The sequence below is a fragment of the Ciconia boyciana genome, chromosome 1 (genome assembly GCF_034638445.1).
Source record: "Ciconia boyciana chromosome 1, ASM3463844v1, whole genome shotgun sequence".
Lineage (NCBI taxonomy): Eukaryota > Metazoa > Chordata > Aves > Ciconiiformes > Ciconiidae > Ciconia > Ciconia boyciana.
Window position 1 is genome coordinate 104,262,723 of NC_132934.1, and position 21,791 is coordinate 104,284,513.

Consider the following 21,791-nt stretch of genomic DNA (forward strand, 5'->3'; position numbering starts at 1 on the left):
GCAGGTATTTTGTTGGTTGTTGATGAAAGAGGTCCCTTACCGGAGTTTATAGATTTAGGACTCTTTTTTTAAAAGGAATCATGTGAGGGACATACCAGGTTAGAGTGATCACTGTAAGAATCTACTCTTGCCCAGGGAAAGGCACACAGCAAAGTGCAGTTACCTTTGGGGAAACTTTTGGCTGATGAAGGAAAACAGGACAGTACTAAAAGAATTACAGCTTGAATGCAGAAAACTATAAATCCAGTGGTGGATTGTGTCATTTGCTGGACTGTGTCATTTTCCTTGGGTACACTGTAAATTTCCAGCATGCTTTGTCCTAAATCATGGGCATATGACTTTGAGGGTCATGTGGAAATCTGCATTGTTGCTGTATTTAAAAAGCATGTTATAGCACATTAAAAATTACTTAAGGGGACATATTTTGGTTTAGTGAAAAGAAATAATAAAGATAAGAACAAATCTGCTGAAAACAGGGCTGTACATTTGTCAAATGCATGCTTAGTTTAGGTCGTAGGAAAGCTCTGCTATCAGAGATGCGCAACAGCACTGGGATATCCTCTGCACGGAGGTACCAAACTCTGTTAGCCTCTCTCTCTCTATCTGGGACTTGTTTGTTTTTCATAAACACGGACCCTCTCAGAATTTCCTCTTCCCTGTGACATTTGTCTCTCCCCCTTTGAGACCAGCAGCCTTCTTGCCCTTGATAACATCAACTCAAGCATGGTAAGTGGAGTAGAAAACCTTGCATGAATTCTCTAGCTCCTTCAAGAGGGCTAAGCCACCATTTAAGTCCCACAGGCTTAAATGCTTTTGCAGCACTTGACCTCTTCATAAGGATGAATTTCTCCTACAGGGAGGACAGCATCCAAAAGTTGTTACTTTGTCAGTCAGAAGAAACTATAAAGCACAGTAAATAGTACATAAACATCAAATAAAATAATAGAATTTGTAATTCTCTGTAAAATACTAGTGTATCAGATTATTTGCTTGGATAACTGTTTAAAATCTCAGAATTAATATTTAGAGAAGTATATGGTTATAACAGTTCTACTAGAAACAGCAAAATCTGCTCAGTGAACAGTCTGTGTGTACAGCCACTGGTCTAAATCAACTCCACTGCCAAACTGGCAAGCACCAGGAAATACATTAAATGAATAGACAATTCAGAAATGTCCAACAGATAACTAAAATTGAAATTTTATTTTTTTCAATAATATTCATCAGACAATTTTCTGACAAGACTTTTCTGAAAGATGAAGTGCAAATGGGAACCCTGTAAGAATGTTTAGAAGAATTGTACATGACATTTTTTAAGCGCCACTAAGTACACATTGAATACTTTGTAAGTATATAGGCATAGCAACATGCAAGTGTCATGTACCTAACATTACAATATGCATTTTGTCTGCTTAAAGTTATTAATGAGGAAATTAAATGTAGTAAATGTGTCCCATCATCAGTGCAATATGTTTAATTCCCATGGATTTTGTTTACAGGTTAGTGGTGGTATTTCTGAACCATTCAAATATATCCTTCCCAAAGCCATAAATTGCCAGTGTAAGAGCAGGGTACACTGGAGTTCCTCAAAGAATATACTTACACTGACTATGAATAGATGAAGTTGTTATAGTCCTTTCACAAATTATGCCTTATTATTTATTCTAGCAAACTTCCTGCTGAACTGAAGGTTTTTTGTAGTTATAAAATATCTCAGTTAAAAGTAAAGGATGCACAAGGATTGCTTTATAATTCTGTTGGAAAAGAGCTAAATAGCAACTCAAACGTGTATTAAAGGCTTGAGCCTCTTTCTTTTGAAATCAATAGGCGTATTGTACCCAACTTTTATGGAAGCAGGACATATGTGAATCCTGTAATCCATGAGTTCACTCTCTTGGCTCACTGTTTAGGCAGAAGCAGATGATTGTAGGTCATATTTGCATATTTCTATGGAAGCTGTATAAGGGTATAAGCAAATCTGCTTTCACTGAAAAAGGACATGTGCAACTGCATATTTACTAACATTAATCAATATGCATAGAAAGGATAGAAAGAGGAAGTGATAAAGAATTCAGTCCAGCAATTAAAGATTTTCCTCCTCTTCATAATCAACATAAACAGTAGATGATCATCATTATTATTTTCTTTACAAGTTATTACTTTAAAACCCCTCCTTTTGATCCTATTATGAAAACCCTTCAATGATTTCATTGAGAATAAGACTAAGAAAATTAGTATGTTTAGAAGAAAATAGCATCAGTGATTTTCAGCACTATGCATAAGGGCAGGGTAAGGCTGTCTGTAGTTTGTGCTGAAATGTGAGATCAGAGCTCACACATGAAACACTGCTGGCTTGACCCTCAACACAGGGAAAGTGCTAAAGTGCTGACCCCAACAGGCTTGGCTTTACACCTGAAATCTTAAAAAAAAAGAAGAAATAAAAATCCTTGAACTTTTCTTTAATAGTAACACAGACTGCTCCTTTTAGAGGAGAAACTTTTTTTTCCTACCTCCTTTCCAATTAGACTGCTGCTTTTAGCCCAGCAGAGAATAAATGACTTAAGACACAGAATATGGAGGGCAGATCTATAGTAAACACAGAAGTCATGAAATATTTTTTTTTGCCATCTACTAAGAGGCTCTGGAAGCCCCTAGTACTGTAGTCATCATATTGGCTCCACACTGTCTTCTGTCTGGTTGTGAGTACATTAAACATTGCTGAAGAAAATGAACATGGCTTGGCAACAACATGATTTCTAGATGCTGGAAGAAATCCCTTAAGGGCTGCTGGAAGCGCACAAAGCTTGGAGCATCCTGAGGATGTGGAATGATACGGAAGTGTGCTGTTAAACCATGTTTGTACCCTTATTTCCTCCTGAGTTAAAACAAGTGCAGAGTGCTGGGTTAGATTCACCGACAGCAAGAAGGAACTGCTAGCTTCTGTTAATGCCAAGTAGACAACTCCCATTTGCTTTAGAGGTACTAGGTCCACTCTGAAAAACCACGTAGGAAGTCCCACTCTCAATAAGAGTTTCTGCTCTGCTCTGTTGACATCAAAGGATGCTCTATCCATTTACTTTTCTCTTATTGTTTGCAATAGTCCTTCCTTGTCCCCCATGCATTGAGTGTTTTTAATGTAAACATGCCCTGGCAATATTATGTTTAAATAAGTAAGAGACATGTCAGAATATCTCAATTGGTATTGCATATTTAATTCAAAAGCTTGCATGTGCTTTTAAAGGTTTCTCTTCAAACCTGCATGCCTTACTGGAAAGAATTGTGTTGCAGTTGGATTGCACATCATTATCTAGTGCTGACTAAATATTGATGTATTATAGAAGTTTATTTTTAAGCTGTTTGGGATGAATCCCCAGCCAGTGTAAATTGGCCCACATTTAAGGCAACAGAGTGAAGCTGATTTATACCAGCTGAGGCTGTGTCCTTACGCCCTGTTGAAAGCTCAAACTATCCCAAAATTAGTAAAGAACAGGGCAAGAATTATGAACCCAGGCAACATTTTTTTCTATTTTTAACAGAAAAAAAATACAGTGATCTCATTTCAAGACTACACCAAAGATTCAGTAGTATTTAAAATGTATACAAATATCTCATAGCTAGTATTTAGACTAAGAGGTAGATGTCATATTCTAGGAATAGTATAGGGTGGAATGATGCGAATGGCAGTTGCTAAATACATCTATTTGCCTGTTACACAGCACATGAAGGAGGGTTATAGCAATGGCAACCACAAGAAGGCTTACAATATTCTTTTCTTCTTTTGCTATTCTATGTTATCTGTCTTTCGGTGCATTCCTTCTGGAAGGGTATGACGGAAAAGTGGTGAGAAGTAAAAAGATCAGTAATACAAAACTTCACGTTTACAAAATGTTAGCTTTATCATTAAAGGCATCCTCTGTACTTTGATGGAAGCATTTTGTACTTACAATTTAAGATTACCTGGCGTTACTGAGCAAGTAGTGGAAATTCCAGGTGAGGTGATTCAGCAAAATAGGGGTCAGAAGAATGCAGCTCTCTCCCTCTCTTTCTCTGTTGTTCATGCTAAAAATACCAGGGCATATGGCAGCATATTTCAGCATCTTAACATACTAGGCTCCCTTGAGGACAGAAAAAAAGAGGAAACTTGTGCTGTTGAGCCAGAAATAGATTACAGAACAGTGTTGCCAGACACACAGAGTGCTGGCAGCAAAGCCATTAGCGGAGTCAGTGTCTTACTTTGCCTAAAGGTGTTTCAGTGATATTTAATGGGCCTCAAAGAAATGGAAAGCAAAGCTAGTGAGAATGAGGAGTGGTATAAGCATTTTTATAAATTAGTTGTCATTGCAAGTAGAGGAATTACACATATTGCATTAAGATATCCATGTTGCTTGTATATGTACCTTTCAGTTTTTCCTTGTGACTGTTAGGGCTCATCCCCCTGCTTGAAATAATCAAAATGCATATTATAATTACATGGTTTTCCAATATCCATACACAGCAAGTACAAGATACTTACATGTAAGTACACTGTATTTACCTATATTTTTGCATAGTTTTTAGTGTGTACTTTGTGCCACTTAATAAAAAGCATTACTCGTTATTTTTGTTGGTTTTGCTTGTTTTTTCTCTACTAGACAGCTTATTCAATTAAAGTTGAAGTAGCTGGATTTTTGGTATGTTCATCACAGATTACCAGTTCCTAGCAGTGTAGAGATTAGACACTTGGAGGAGTCTAGGTAAGTGGTGGGGGAAGCTGCAGTGTGAACATGAAGTTTTAAATCACCTCCTTAATTAAGAAATGCAATATCAGATTTATGGTGCTAATTTAATAAACTTACCTTTAATTTGAATGGAATTGTAAAGGTAAGAACTCCATTTTCCTTTTGGTAACACTTTACAATAAGTGGCACTAAATTACACTATAACTGCTATGTTACAGGGAATTACATGTAACTACACTGTAACTGTTGAAATAGCTACTGTACATGTGCGTACATGGTAACTTCAGTGCTGTTACAATCATGAATTACATAATTACAGATGATTCTGTCCTTTCTTTTCATTGAAATAGTTATATATATATATTATACTGTAATGAAAATACACAAGATGTTAACTTTCATGTCTTATTTAGAAAAGTTGGTTTTCTTCATGTATTCCTTTATAGAGGGTATCTCAGTGCAAGACGAACCATCCTTAAGTAATGTGGAAAATTTTTAAAGTGTTCTAGCTTAAATTCTGAGCCTCAAGTTAAACATCAGGTTCCTTAAACTGTTTCTTGGTTTGTCAGATGACACTAAAAGAGTGGGAGGATGCACGCCTTGTCTTCTGATGCATCGCTTTCTTGTTCAAATCATGAGAATGTTCTTGAAGCACTAAAAAAAAAATAATCTACATCAAAAAGTTTAAAAATAATCAGCAATTGACACTGTAAACAGTACACCGGCAGAAACTAGCTACCTGGTCTTGAGAAAACTACTCTGCAAGTGCGTGTGGGAGAGGATGTCACATACATTTTAGCGAGGGTGGATCCCATTCAGAGCCTCCATTTTACACATTCGCTGGATACCTCATACCATAATAAAATTGGTATTTCAGAATGAGATCTTGGACAAAGGGAACAGACGACCGGCTTTTAGCCTACTGAATGTCATTAGTGTTGAGCCATGGTTCTGCTTACAAAAAACAGGGATGCCTCTTTACACCTAGTGTAGTAATTTAAACCCGTGAAGACCAGAAAGGCCTGCAAAGTGTTATCCAGGTAGAATGCTCGGTGTGGGGTTTTTCCCACCTGCTTTGCACGGATGCAAGCAACATCACCAGATGCAAGATAATGGAAGATCAACTGTGTTAAAAATGAGCATGTGAGACGTTTTAATTGAAAACCAATGAAATAACCTATTTTAACAGTACAATTTATATCTCTTTTTGCAAAGTTTAAATGCTGTTTCTATGCCACTGGAGAAAATGGTTTGAAATGTTTACCCCAAGGGCAATCCTGCTTTTCAAGGTCCTACCTGACCTTCAGATGAGTTGGGTAATGGTTGGATAATGGTTCAAGTAACAACCCTACTCTTCAAGCAAGCTGGAGTTAGGAAGAATGAAAAAAGGCATAAACAACACACTGGTGGGGAATTCCACTTGAGCAAATAAGGCCCTCATCCAGGGAAGCACTTATTTTTAAGCATATGAATAGTGCCTTACAGTCCAATGGAACTTCTCCAACGCCTGAAGCTGAGCATGTGCTTAAATGCTTAGCTGAACTGGGCCCCAGGTCCTGAAATAAAACCTTGTCGTGTGTGATACTGTACTGCAGCGAATGTAACTTACTGTTGTGACAAGAACCCATATTTTTGGTACTAAACTGAATTACTTCCTTTGCCAGCCTTTTACATGTGTATGTTTTGAAAGACATGAATATCTTGTAAACCTATACTAGTTTTCAATGTGTCTAGTAGCACCTACCTGGTTCTCTCAAACTACCATATTATATTAACATATTATTGCATTTTTCCACAGATGGGTATGGAGTGAACTGTAAAAACAAGCATGCAATCACATCAATGCAGACTTATTTCTTTAAAATGTCATACTGTATATGATTTATTATGTTAACACTCAACCACATCATATTATTTATGTCTGTATATTTTGAAAAAAAGTGCTGCTTTGATTGACGTCACCCTTTTTTCTTAGAAATTAACAAGATAAATGTTTCAACAAAAACAATTAAAATACTCTAATATTGTCCTTAAAAGGTTTATACTCTTCTGATAAATAATCTGACACAGCACCTTTATCTTCCATTTTACCATACTACATGATGTCATATTCCAAACTCTCCCTTCCCCACATAAAAATAAAATCCCAGGAGAAAGTCCTTTACAGCAGACCATCATGCTTTTAGGCTTCACAAGTACAGCAACCAGAGAGAAATACTCTTTTGTCAAAGGTGCAAACTTAGGAGCAAGAGGAGCTCCAGCTAGACTAACTTGCATTCTCCAGTGTAGAATCATTTCCAAGAGCTGTTACGGCAACCTTTTTATTTCATTGGAAGAGGAAATAAGCCGATGGGCTTACAGTGTTTTGTTGTCATATTTAAGAGCATGTGATTTTTCAGCTGTTAATTACACAAAAATTTTCAGAAATAATCCAAACAGAGACTTTCACTGTGGAGCTAAAAGCATGGCAGGAATTCTCTATCATTCACGGTGACATAAGTTTGTACCTCACAAAATGCATAGACAGGAATTTAATATAAAGAATTAGTCCATTTACTGTATACACAAAACATATATCTTTTGTTTTAACACTTCTATTTTTTTCTTTTTTTTTCTTTTTTCTTTTTTTTGGCAAACCAACATAGAGAAGCAGCTCTGGAACTGCCAAATTAAAAATTGAGAATTTCAGCAACTCAATAGTATTTTTTAAGGATAGTAATCAAATGTGGTTGTAATTTAAAACCTGAGGCTGTGCACTGGTTGTTAGCTTAAAACTACCTTTCCATATAACATTGTGCTTCCATTGTATAACAAAGAAAAAATTAACAGGAACTAGAAAAGTTTGCTGCTGAACAGTGCTAGGACATACAGACAAAAAATACTAATACATGTTATCTACTCAGAATATTGATTTGAGTCATATCTAAAGGGATATAATGGACATTAGAAAATGCTTACTTGTGACTGACTTAGCTACTGCCAAAAAAGTTAAATATGTATCAAATAATGTTTAATTGAATTTATTATATGCACTATATACAGATACTAAAATGCCTTGCTGCTGTGCCTCATGAACACTTCAAATTTGAGTAGGCAGGTGAGTTCATGTGAAGCAAATAAATTATAAAAACAGAAATTACTCAGAAAGTTCTCTAATCTTTGCAATCCCAAAAAGCAGTAAAAGGGCAGGACAAATTTGTTTCAAATGAAGCACTATTATCTAACTTTGCAGAATCTGTATAGCTATTCAGCATGTTTTTACCACTGAAACATGGCACTGTTGTCAAGGTACCATTTAAAACATAACAAAACAAAGCAAAATAAAACAAAAAATTCAGTGGACTGATAGTTTTTTTCCACCAAATCCAAGCATATGAGAAACTATACTAAAAATAGTTCTGTTTCCTAGGGCATATGTTTCAAAAACAAGTTGCTTTTTGAGTTATAGATAGACATGTATAAAACATTCTTTGTAAACCTCTAATCTTAGACTTAACATTTTATGTAAGTAAATTGGGTGCTTACCTAATAGTATTTGTTATGAATATTGTTCTATGACACACTAGTAGGGACATGATAAAAGAAAACTGAAAAAGAAGCAAGCTGCATAACATTTAAAAATGTAGAAAACTTGGATTAAGATGAGGATTAACATTGTTAAGGCTGTATATTCAAGCACTGTATGTTAAGAGAGCAGTGGGTATGAATTTTAGGCAATAAGAAATGTCCTGCTTTATGCATGATACTGTAATTATAGAATGATGATGTCAACAGCTGATTGTTGGCATAAACTGGCTACTTATAGCAGGTATACGAGTTAATAAAGATAGCAGAAGATGGCAGAAATGAATTCCGAGAAATGATAGCCAGTTTTCTCCAGCAGTCAGCCTGATAAGTAAAACTCCAAGATTCTAGCTCTGCATCTAAATGAAATACTCTTTTTTCTCCTCTGCATTGACTTGGCTGCCTTCTGCATTGATAATGGCTGTGTCGGCATCAGGTGCATCTTCAGCTCCTTTTGCTTCATTTGTTAAATATGTTCCTATAGGGATCGGTACAACAGAAAAGAAAAAAAAACCAAAGATTAGGGTTTTTTTAGCTTTATGCTGCATTATAGGAAGTACATTTCTAACAATGCTCCAATTGCTTCATGAATGGACAAATATTTTTACACAATTTTAGTACACATCATACAGGTACGCTCAACTTTCTAATTTGTCTAAGAAATATTTATAGCATTAATATTGATAGTGTACATATACGAATTCAAGTATATCCACAATAAATTAAGGAAATCTTTTAATAAAAACCCAGTTTATCTAACCGCAGTAATATGCAAAATATTTTGCAATTATAGAATAAGTGATAAAATCTTGGTTATTTCATGGAACAACTACCCATAAAAACCAAACCAACTTTGAAGACTTAGATATTCATAAACGTTTATTTTTTTAAAAAAAAGGCTACTGATTATTTTTGTATTTCTATTTTTTCTTGATAGTATCTATAGTTTAATTTTACAGAATTGTATCATAGTCATTTCCAAGAATTATAAAATTGAGGTAGTTTTATTAATTGAACCCACTCGCATTATACTATCACATGTATTTTTATGCTTAGGATATGAATAAAAAGAGTTTATGCTTAGGATATGAATAAAAGTACAATAGCCAACTTTGCCTTTGTGAAAAGCATTATTTATGTTGGCATAAGATGTATAACTGTTCATTCAGCAAAGTAAAACAAAAGAGACATACTTTCACTGGCTCATTAAAAAAATCTTGTTTTCCCCCACACAGTCCAGTCAAATTAAAAAGATGTTTTTATTTGCTTATGTCTGCTAGCCATATGATTATCCTATCTAAAATGAGATTTAATGAGATAATACCAACACTAATCCTCTCTTCACTTTTCTGTTATCTTTTTCAGGGGTGGGTAGGGAATCAACTGAGTTTTAACAATAGTCTACCAGCCATTCAGAGGTTAAATCTCAGGAAATGATTTTGGAACTAACTAGGTCAAAATAGGATCATAGAGAAGCTTAGTCAGAAGTCAGTGTCACTCCATCCCTGTTTTCTCTAATGGCGGGGGGATTGAAAATGAAGGGAGTATAATTCTTAAGGTGAAATCTCTGAATAAAGTAAAGCTTGGCCCAGGAATGAACCCCTTATTCCAGTGGAATCATCGGTAAAAGAGTCACTGATCTGAAAACTCACCACTGGCTTCTAATATTATCTTTTAAATACATACTTAAGAGTATTAGCACAATTTATTAAAATTAAAAATCTTGTTCACTCTCTCTATATATATACTCTGCTGAATTGTTAATTAAAACTATGAGATCATGTAATCAAGTGTCTAGAGCTAAGGGCCAAAACCAAGGGGCAATCTTACCTCTTAGTCTCCCTAAATCACTGACTTATGAGATGACCTTGGGCATGTAACTAGATGTCCTTTGCCTTAGCCAGTCGACTGGAAAAATGGGTAAACTTTGCCTTAGCCAGTCCACTGGAAAACTGGGTAAGATTCACAGGGACTTCACTTGTGACTGGACTGTGAATTGAGCTTTCTTGTCCAAATCATTTAGCAGATGGGGGAAGGCGAAAGAGAACAGGACTCCCAGGCGAAATCATGCCTTGCTTCCAAAAGTGACTGAACTTCCACTAAATCTGTCCTACCTTTATGTCTTGCCAGGTATCGACCAAGGAGAATTATAGAACATAGTGTTACAAAGACAACTACAGCCACTATTCCTCCTATAAGAGCATGGTCAGGTCCGGTCTGTCCAGCCAAAGCATTTGGATCTAGAGGGAGAAACAAAAAGCAAAAGTGGTCCTACACAGACAAAAACTGTCAGGAAAATTCACAATACCAAGTTTTATACCGATCATCCTGAAAATAGGGCATTTCTCTCTTTAATATTCAGCATGGTTATTCCCACACTTACTACCAGTATCTTATCAACAACATAGTGCTGCTTGTATTCCCAGATTGTTAAAGCCCTGAGGACAGCACAGTTATGAAAAATATTACCTTATTCTTCTTTGGCAGAGGTTATTAAATGGGAAAGGTTTCTGGTTTTGTCCTCGTCATTTTACAACTGAAAACCTGGCCATAGCTATTTATAGAAGGAAAAACAAGGAACTGAGAATTGGGGATCAGATAGCATCAGCAGAATAGTGTCTGCATAATACATAATTTATAGAACTGATTCTCAGTGGGAAACCCTTATATATTCTCTTCCTCTCATTCCTATCCTATTGCACCAGAAATAAAAAGGCAGATAAAGTGCAGCCGTGCCAAGTTCCTCTGCACATGGCTGAGTCTGCATGAATTTGGTCAGATAAAGGTATCAGGCAACCTGAAGGATCATCATTCAGTCTCAAGCGTCAGTTTGTGAATTTACTATGAATACTCGATTAACACCCAACGTGAGCAAGCTGTAATAGATATAACAATGTATTAGCAGGTTCATTTTACTAACTCTGTGCAGAGCGCTAGGAATACTGCCAGATTCAAGCTTTGTGTGCTGGTCATTTGCCTGTTCTGTTGCCTGGTGCTTCACAAAAGTTGCAAAGAGGCAATCATGGGAAATGGCACTACTTAAGGGTGAGTAATTCTTTGCAGCTTTTGAACAATGAACCAGCAACCTGTGACTGTTGACTCACCTGAAATATGCAAAAGAAGGTAAAAATTCAATCTAAGGATCATGGTAAGATTTCTTTTTTAATGAAAATGCCTCTGTTATGAAGTAATAGTAATTCTCTGAAGATTCTATTAGCATGTACTGTATGTTGCCATCAGTCTACTCTCACTGCTTCAGGGGCATTTCCCTTGCAGGAGCTGTTTATATTCTACAGATAGTTTGCAAACAACTTCTTTGCTTTGCAAAAGGGAAAGGCAGGAAAAATATTTACACAGAAAAGAGGGCAAGTCTGTAGAGATGATAGAAAGACCTCTGATAATACCGAGGAGGTGTAATTCCATGATACCATAATTACATTCTGCTGACCAGGATCATTGTATAACAGTAAGACGTATAGATATATCTACATACACACAAGTGTACGTAAATATAACATTACATAGATGAAATGAAAGAATCATGTTTTTCCCTCCTTTTGTAAACTGTCAGGCATACTGAAACTACACTTTCAGGTTTGCTGGAGCACAGTGGTATGGCCACTGTTACAGATACAGTTCTGCTCTTAACAGTGACTGAACCTGTCAGGCATGGCTTTGTCACTTATTGCTGGCTTTCTGAGCTCCCACATCTTTCTCTTCTGGGTGCTAAGAGGACTTTGGGGAAGCTGGCCACAGCACTTCTACGGACATGATGGCAAATAGTAGGTATTGGCCTCAAAAAAGCTAGAAACACCTTATAAAGTCATCTGTGCCTGCCCTTCCTCCGTCTCCATGAACCTCCTGGCATGGTGCTGCTGTTGGTTGCACTATGTTGAGTACGTAGAATCAGTCCAAGGGGACATTGGCTCTATTTTGGTGATTAAAAATGACCCCAAGTTCTGTGTGCCAGCAGCCTCGCAGGGAAAAGCAAGACGGCTGAAGTATTGCCTCGCCAAAGCAAGAGCTTGGAGCGCACAGCCATCCTTTCCCACACCTTGCAGAGGCTCTGTTTTCTGAGGGGAGTAAGGAGGAGGTGACTGCTCACATGAGAAAATGGAAGGTGACAGCTTGCTGCAGGATTGTCAGCCTGCTTGAGCCATCTAGCAAATTCCTCCTTCTGTGGCGCCTGTAGCAACATTGCCGTAAACCTCCTCCCTGCAGCAAAAAGGCAGCACCCATTTGGGCAGTAAGGAGTAGCAATGTCCCCAAGTGCTGCGTGTGACCTGCAGGAGATGCTCTTCCCCAACACTGGGCCAGGAGCAGCATGAACATGTTTTCCCACTAAAAGCGAACTCCTGCTAGTATACTAGCAGTAAAATTAAAGAATGAAAGGAGATATTTTACAGGATAATATATTTCCTGATGCAGAGTATAATCCAGAGAAGGGTTAGCACAGCACTTTATCTAGAGGCATTTTTTGAAAAGCTGATTGCAGTGTACAGCCTTAGCTCAATACCCAGATTTACAACGTATCTCCTCTGTGAGCTTTAATAAACATTATAGATAAAAATCCTCACAATACACTAAGATGAATATGCCTCTCTGTTTTCATCCTTGGGTAATTTCCTATATATAGCTACTCACTCCTCCTCTGACATACCTGATGTGACTACACGAAGTGACCTAAAGCCAGCATAGATATAAGGTTCCCACCTATTAGTGTGGATTAATGAGATTCTACTGCTGCTATAGGTTGAAGTTTGTAACCTTAAAATTAATTTATATATTTGTTGGAATGCAAAGGTAGTATTGTATTTCTGCTATAATCTCTTAACCTTGGTATCAAAGCCAGATTATATTGATAACTATTGCTAGACAAGTTTTTTCACGAAAAAACTTGTAGGTAACCTATTACCATTATATTACCACTGAACAATTTATTTGTTAAAAAGAAAAAAGGAAAGGAAGAAGAAGGAAGAGATGGAAGGGAAGGAAATAAAGACAGATCCTCAAAAGTGGACATTTTCTTGGGAAACAAGCATTCTTTCATCTCAAAATGAAAATGTGTACAACATAAACAATATTCTGAACAGTGAGTGCACCTCATAGAAATATTCTCCTCACACAAAAATAATGTTAGCATTAAATATAAATATGCTCTACATTATGCATACAGAGTAATGCACTATACTTCTGCCTTTCATGAAATGACCTCAGCCCCATGAGTGAATTATAGATCTGGGGCTATCTATCATCATATAAATAATTACTATGTCAAAATGTGCCTGAACAGTATCTGAAAGATAGAAATACAGGGGTTTGGAAACTATGCCATTTTATATTTTAGGTATTTATACAGTGAACATGTATAATTATTGAAGCTTTCTGGGCATTTGTATTGGCAACTCCCACTGAAGTTCCTGAAAGTGCTAAGTGTGTATTTGGGTGTTGACCACTCCGCAGTTTGCTTTCCAAAAAATAGAACAGCGTTCACATTATTTTTAGATTCCCATTATAAGCTTCATGGGCTTTACCAGGTAAATCCTACCCTGCCACACACATAACTCCAGCAAATGAAATCTTAAGTATGCAATTGTGCAATAAATACTTATAATCCAGCTGTTTCCATTAAAAAAAAAATAGATTACTCTGTTCCTGTTTTAAATATAGACTGTTTTTTACTACATGAGCACAGGCAGCTACAGTAGTCATGGTCTGAAACAGTGAAATTAAAATTTTGTAATCAGACTAGGTCTTCTTCAAAGATCAGTTCTTTTTCTGTTTATTTCATCCTTTGATGAGACTAAGGAAATCTTACAGCAAGATAATGACACAAAAGCTCATAATTCTCTTTTATTTGTTTTTGTCCTAAATTTAGGAAGCTTCTTCAAAATACTGATTGCTGATGCTGTGAAGTTGCACCCTTTTTCAATTTCTGGGATTTGTCTGTTACTGCTTGTTCACAAACCTACAGAAATAACACACTTACTTAAAATGACTAAGAGGAAAAAAATATATCATTGATTAAGAAATGAAACACATCAGATAAATCTTAGACCTATTAAGTAAGTAGATATGTGGGTTTTATGACCTGCTGAAAGTTTCAGTGTAGAATATTTTTATATGAATTCACATGCTAGTTAAGCAGAGAAATTTTGGAACAGTTTTTCATGCTTTTGCATAAAGTATATGTTAATTATTCATCTAATTTCATTTTCTTCCTGCATAAGTTTCCTTCTTACTTATGCATAGTTGACTTGACTGAGCAGGCTGCAGGAAAGGGTCAGATAACCCTTTCCCGAGCAAAGGGAGAACAAGCAGATTTGTGAATGCTGAAATGGTGTATTTTGGGGAATATATATGCTCAAGTAGCCCCCTTTATTGCAGAACTTTATTAACGTGTATTTTTGGCTCAGGTGCCGAAGCTTTAAAAAAATCACTTTGAGCACAAGATGCACCCAGGTTTCAGGCATCCAAAATAATAATTTGTTTTGACCAATTCTACTAAAAGAAAAATTGGAAATAAAGGTCCTAATTTGCTGTGGAGCTTAAATAGCATTCACAAAATGAAGAGGTATTAAGCAGATGTATTATTCATAAATTACTGTACCATAAGGCTGGGAAAAGAACAGGGATGTCCCATGTCTCAGAGAAGTACTGAAAACACCAGCCTAGAGTAACTTTTACTGATTTAATGAATAATCAATTGCTGAGGCAAAGTAGAACCGCTCCAGCAAGGGATCCTGGGGCATGGCTCCACATTACAATTTATGTGGCAGAAAAATCTCTCCAAGTGACTCCTGCTTCTTTCCCCATATTCAGGGTCTTGTTATCACCCTCACTACAACTGGTCAATACTTCATACTTTCACAAAAGCAATTGTTTGAAGGGCCTGGCTCAAAATCAGATCAGTAAAGCAATGTGCATTTTAGGGTGCGGAAACCCAAAAAGCACAAAATTTAAATAAATTGCTCTGTCATATTTGAAGGGCTGTTGGATTGTTGCAGATGAGGGCAGGGTGAAAATGAGTGGTGGGAGCCAGTGAACGTTTCTGGAGAAAATCTAGCAAGGAACCACAAATCATGAGACATCTAAACCTGCATTACTTTTAAGTGCCTTAGCCAGAGGAGAACAAACTGCAAAAACTATGGGAAGCAAGTAGTTTTGGGTTTTGTGAAGTCCACCAGTGAATGTAAGTTAAATTAGAAATATTACCCATTGAAATTTGTCTGCATTTCAGCTTTATTTCCTAAGGAGAGATAGCTTGTGCGATCACGCTCTTTCACTCTGTCCAAATTACTTAAGAACCATGGATCCATTACAATGAGTTTTAAGAGACAGTAAAGATCTCAGGATTATTGTTTTCCTATAACTAACCTGAGAGGACAGGTTGCTGCAGGAGCTGAGACCTTATTAGATATCAGAGAACCTATAGGAAGGATGCCTTTAGAAAAACCCTACCAGAGACAAAAGCCTCAGTCAAAATCTGTGCCCAAGAATCGATTTTTCATTAGAAGTTTCTCTGCATTGCAAGTACTTTGGTGTCCAATATGGAACAGATCCTGTTTGAAGCTTTTCACATGGTTAGGTGGCATTTATAACATCTGAGCCCTTCCCACCTCACCTTTTTCCTCGTCCCCCCATACCCACTCTTCCTGCTTCTCTTCCTTCTTGTCTCATAAAGGGTCAGCTCACACTGCAGTATTTGTATAATTCAATTAAAAAGGCAGCCATCATGAGGCACAATCTCATTGGCAACCAGAGAAGATTTCTGTCTGCAGCTTATGGAACAAACTTGGTTTTTAAAATGTATTTAGGCTAATATCATTTTCCAGATTTAGCCAGAGGGTCTATATAATTTTTAACTGTCCCACAAACGTAAGCTTTCGAAAAAATTAAAAATTAAAAAAAAAAACGAACAAACCCAAAAACCTCAGTGATTTGTCTAACATCAGTAGGAAAAAAGACTAAAATAGGAATTTACTCACAATATGGATAGGAGGTAGGACTGAAGTGATAGCTGACAAGGTATTTGCTTTAGGAAAAGCAGCAGTAGTGCTGTCTGTGATAAATGCTGGTAAGTAGAATTTACCCATTTTAGCATCTTAATTTGGGCACCCCAGAGTTCAATTTCCCTTGCCTGGCCTGGAGTGCTGAAACAGGTACTTTTAATCTCATTTTGTAATATACTGCTAACCACTAAAATACATGTACATGAAACTTGTGAAAGTATTGTTAAGGGGGAAAAGAAAGTTTCTGCACCTTCATTTAAATTGCAAAAAGTAGCTGCCCAAAGGGGCTGGTTGTGAAATTCGTTGAAAATGTGTTTTGTTATTAACCAGTTCTGAACTTAAAATATGTGACAAGCTTCTTTTTCCTTCAGTGCCTGAAGCAAAGAAGAACAAAACAGTGTACTAATATACAGCATATATAAACTGCTATTTTAATAGTAGAACATCATCAACCATAGAGAAGACAGGCAGAAAAAAAGTTTACTTGTAAACCTTCAAAGGAATTGATAGCCTTTTCTTCCCATGTTACTGCAGTAGCATATTTGGCCCGTTTCGCCTCTAAGTGTTTTTTTTTTTTTTCACAGTACTGAATTATATATACATTCCTATTACGAAGAGCCCACATCCCAGAAGGATAAAAGTCCCACACTAATGTTTCAGCAGCTGAACCTACAGTTCCTTTTGAAGAGTTCATGTTGTGAATCTAAGACTTCTTTCAGTGGAGAGAAAAACCCAAATGTCTTCTGATGTGTATTTGTAAGTAGGTGGCCCTTGTCAAAGGTAAATAAAAGCATTACCCATACCTATTTATTTTGTAAATATATTTTTTGCAATGCTAATAAGAGAGCTGTATACCTATAATGTTAAGGCAAAAAGTTTAATAATATTTTTCAGGGTCCTTAGAGCCTCGTTCCAGATTTTGTGCCTTGTGTCATTGACACAGTTTTTTTTTTTAAGTGTTTTTTTCTTATCTTTTTTTTTTTTCTTAATGGTGCTTTAAAAGCTCCAGTTTCCTGAAGGGAACAGTTCCTCTAATTAGAGCACATAAAAGACTTTTCTTATTGACAACATTATATTTTTGTCCATCAATAAACTCATTAATTGCTTCAGACTTTGTCTTACGAAAAAATAACTAAATTCTGCAAATTTTTGCCTTCATCCTATTTTCTGTAGAGGATAATTAAGGCAGTTCAGGGTTTGAAGAAATACTTGCAGCCCATCCAGCTATAACTTCTGGCTACTGAAACAGGAGGCTGTAGGGAAAGAGACAACTGGCACAGATGAATGTAGAATTTCCCTGTGAAGTTTCTCTCCCCATATGAGTCAACTGTGGGCTGCAGCAACAGGCAAGTGATGCCTTAACTTTGCTTCCAGCATTTTAGTTTTCATCTTTTTGTGAAGTTCTAGAATGCTCAGTGCCTCCATCAGAAAACAAAAGAAAGCAGATTGAAGTTTGGAAACTTCAGCCTATTAGATACTTCAAAAACAAAAAAACCCCAAAACCAAAACCAAACAAACAAAAAAGGAAGAACCCATCCCTACCTAGAAAATCAAGATGCATGACTTCGTACTTTGTGAGAAAAAACACATTTCATAAGTGTCATCTTTCCTCTGATTACTTTCTGTCAATAAATATAGGAGGATCCCTGCTCTTCTTGGTTTTCTTCATCAAAAAAAGGACATGCACCAGCTGGAGTAGGTGTGTGTGTGTGTGCACAACTCCTTTTCCTGTCATCAGAACTTAATTATCTATACAAATAATGAACCATTCTCTAATTAACACAGAGACTGGAGATGCCAATGTACTCTTCTGCTCTCTTCCTTGTAGTACCTTACAGTTGTGGTTTTTGGTCACTTCCTACAGACTTTGGTTAGCTAGAGAGAATATGAACATGATTGTGTGGGAAGGGAGCGTGGACACAGGGATTGGGGCCAGTCACACAGATGGTCTCTGGCAGTCTTATCTTTCACATACCACGAGAAAGCAACACATTATCAACACAACTACACATCATGAACTATGGTGAGATTGCTAAGAGAGTAATTGCTAGAAGCATTTAAGAAAGTTATTCTGTTAACCTTAAGGAAGTCCCAATAGCTTAAGTTTACTAGAAAGCAGTATAAATGTTTCCACTGCGACTTTTCTGCCACTTTGATTTTATGCTATCTGTTATACAAAATCCCTCACAGATTGCTTCTCAGAGCTAATCAGTACCACTGCAGAGCTCAAATAATAAATACTACCTCAAGTAAGCAGTGCAAGAAAGACATTCTTTCAGCTGAGAAATTGTATGAAACAAATGGAGAGGTTCAGTGAACTGTAGAGATACAGACAAAGCTGTTCCCGATGGCAGAAGCTAGGGAGGAGAAGGCTTTCTCACCAGTAAAGCAGAGCCACAGACATAAAGGTAGCCAAGAATGTGTATGGTTGTATAAGGATCAGAGAGGCATGAACAGATTCACAGTTGCACAAGGTACATTGTACTGAATATGTTCATGAGAGTTTTAAAACCAAGAAGGGCAGCTTTAATTTAATTGAAGAACAGCTCTAATTAAAACTTATTCTGTGGTGGAAGAAAACCTATTGTTCAAATGAATTCTTTATGGTTGTCATACTAATTTTTTCTTACCAAATCAGATTAGAATAATTACAAGCCTATAATGACATCAAAACACCCCAGTAAACCAGCCACTTAGAGCCAGATTCTGACACCTTATTCATGCTGAATAGCAATTTAATCTGTCGTGGGACTACTCAGTACGAGTAATTGTAACAGAATTTCCTCTTTGGTAGTTAATAGCATATTTTATCTGTCAATATATCTCTGGAAGATTAGCCAGGCATACTTGCGGTTAGGGTAACTGATCCAAAAGAGGCTGTTGACTGACCTAGCTCATCTCAGAAACAGAAATGTGAGAGATATTAGCAGAGACAGTCTGTTGTAATGCACAGAGTAACAGAAAAGAAGAGTAAATTATTGATAGGAAGGTGAGCACCCCTGTTAATATGTGAGGCATCTTTTATAGCTGTTTTAATTAGTGCATAAAATCTTATGTAAATTCTTTGAGACAATGGCAATATCCATTAGTGAAGTTTCTGTCCAAGCAATAAAACTACCTTCAATTTGTTTGAATTTTTGCCTGTGGTTTAATTGAATGCTATCCATTCTTTATGCCAACTCTGTACTAATGGAAACAACAATATTTTCCCCATTTAATAACGACATGCTTGATGGAATTCAATATCTTAACCAAATTCTCCTCTGGGAACATTAAGACTTTGCTGTTTTCAGATGCCTTAAAGTTAAACACCATCCAGCTATTAGTAAGAGACTGTTTGCTCTTAATGCCATTCGTTGGTAATGGATTTGCTAAGAATAAGTTTGATCTTTGCTTTCCTAAAGGCTTTTTGTATTCATAAAAAAATAAAGCTACACAGTTTTTGGTTTATGGGCCTATTTTTTTTAACTCGGCAGCATGCATTCATTTCCAGCAGCACTCATGATCTCTATTGTCAACACCGCTAGCTGCAATACATCCGGATTCTACTAAGGGGGTCACATCCACACCAGTTTGCAACTGACAGATTCATTTCCTACCTTCTCTTGAGACAGCAATGAGGACTGAAAAAATCAGAGGTCCACTGTAATTACTATGTATATTTCAGATTAAATAAATGTGATAAAAGCCTCCATCTGGCTGTTGATCAAACGTGCAGAGGCAGGCTGACTTTCAGTGACATATTACAATATGTCTCTTGTAACAGTCCCTAATGCCATCCTGTAAATTACTTACTTCTGGGATTACTTGACTATGGCAGACAGAAATATTACTCACTGCTAAAGTGCTGCCTACTGGGAGTATGGGAGACGCGGTCTAATCTTAAAGTTGTTAAGCAAGGCATTAAGAAATAACAGGGCCATGTTTATTTTACTAAATGCCTATTGTGCTCACACTATTTGAAGACGGCAAACCCAATTTAATAGTAGCCTGAGACAGTTCCTGATGCTGCAAACCTGTAAAAAGTCTAATGCTGGGGAAATAAGTGTAAGTGGTGTGCTGGAACAGTTCTTGAGGAGAACTTTAAAAATCAGAAAAGTCCTGCAAAATGTGTCAATAGTTTCAAGTTATACTCTATCTGCTAAAAAAATGCAGGCCTCTCTCTGAACAGAAATTCAGCGATCCAGGGCCTTTAATTAAAGAAAAATCCCAACCAGCTACCCAAAAAAGAAACAATAGAAATTTCAAGGGAAAAATAGAAAATGATGCTGCCATTTCTCCATTTACTTTACACCTCTCCTTGCAGCGGTGGTTCCAATGTGTGGTGAGTCAAAATTTACTACATTACTGAAGATCTTTTAAAAAACTTATGGTAAGAAAGAAAGGCTGGGGAAAAATGTGTATGGGATATTCACAGAACAATTAATTGTGGTTAGAAGGGCTGTTCTTTCTTACAGTTCTTACACATTTACAGTTCCTTGAGGTTCACAACTCACAGAAGAACAACAAAATTAATTGAAAATTGAAAATACCAGTGCTTATTTTTTAAAAAAGACAAATCTCCTCCCCTAGCCAAACTACGGATATTTCTGGTCTACAGTATCACATTTGTCCTTTTGTTGAATGTTCATTCTGCCCAAAAAGTGTACCAGGACGCTCTATGTAAATCAAGGTGCTGCCCAGCAAGGAGAGCTGTGGCTCTTTAAATTCTTGTTGTAAAGCCCTGCAGAAAGCTCTTGTTGCTCTACAGCTCTTAAAAGGACAGCATCTTTGTACTGCAGTGGTTAAAATTGGTTTCCTTCTAGCCATTAGTCTGGAAAAAGTTCTTGGAAGCATTCATGAGCCTGGGAAACATCTCATGGCATTTTTTGCTCTAGAAATATTCTGCTCATCTTCTATTTGATCACTCCAACAAGTAACTTTCCCTTCCTTTCCTTATTCAGTTCTTATTCTGTTTTAACTGCTTGAGATTTTCCATATAATCCCTTCACCCTAAATTGTCTCATTAGCCTACATCACTTTGCATCCACTCTTACTTAACTGAAGTGGTTCATTAAATGACTTCTCCTCTTAAAAGGCCTGTAAAAACTTAGTCCTCTCTTTAGGAAAGCACGAACACAAAATGTGAAAGCAAAAAACAATGTTCCAAACAAAGCTGGAATTAATGCGACTCTTCCAAATGCCACTGCTGAGCAACTTTTCTTTATCTCTTTCCTTCTTCCCTTCCTTCCTAGTAAGTCTGTTCTCTTTACATTATAGCTATGTAAGGGACATGAAATTTCTCTCTGAAGCATTCTGTGTGCTTAAACTGATTAAAAATAAAGATGCCCTCCAAAAATGTGATTCCAATCATTATGACATTCTGTTCACTGCAGAAGGTTTTGTTAGCAAAATTTTAGTTATGACTATCTCACTAACACCTATAACAATGTAATTCCCAATATGAAGCTAGTAGATACTACGTTCAGCTGAAAAACAGATTCTTTCTGAAAGGTTG

At 36.7% G+C, this 21,791-nt stretch overlaps 1 protein-coding gene across 3 annotated transcripts in view; it reads right to left on the reverse strand.

Moving 5' to 3' along the window:
* Window positions 1–5,182: 5,182 nt before the first annotated feature.
* CADM2 (cell adhesion molecule 2) overlaps window positions 5,183–21,791 on the reverse strand; it is a 691,281-nt gene continuing 674,672 nt past the window's right edge. For all 3 annotated transcript variants that reach the window (XM_072885977.1, XM_072885992.1, XM_072885987.1), the window contains 2 exons: window positions 10,397–10,522; window positions 5,183–8,760 (listed from right to left, as the gene is read on the reverse strand). In XM_072885977.1, coding sequence (XP_072742078.1) covers window positions 8,642–8,760; window positions 10,397–10,522 — 245 coding nt within the window. In that variant the 3' untranslated portion in view covers window positions 5,183–8,641. The remainder of the gene's footprint in view (window positions 8,761–10,396; window positions 10,523–21,791) is intronic.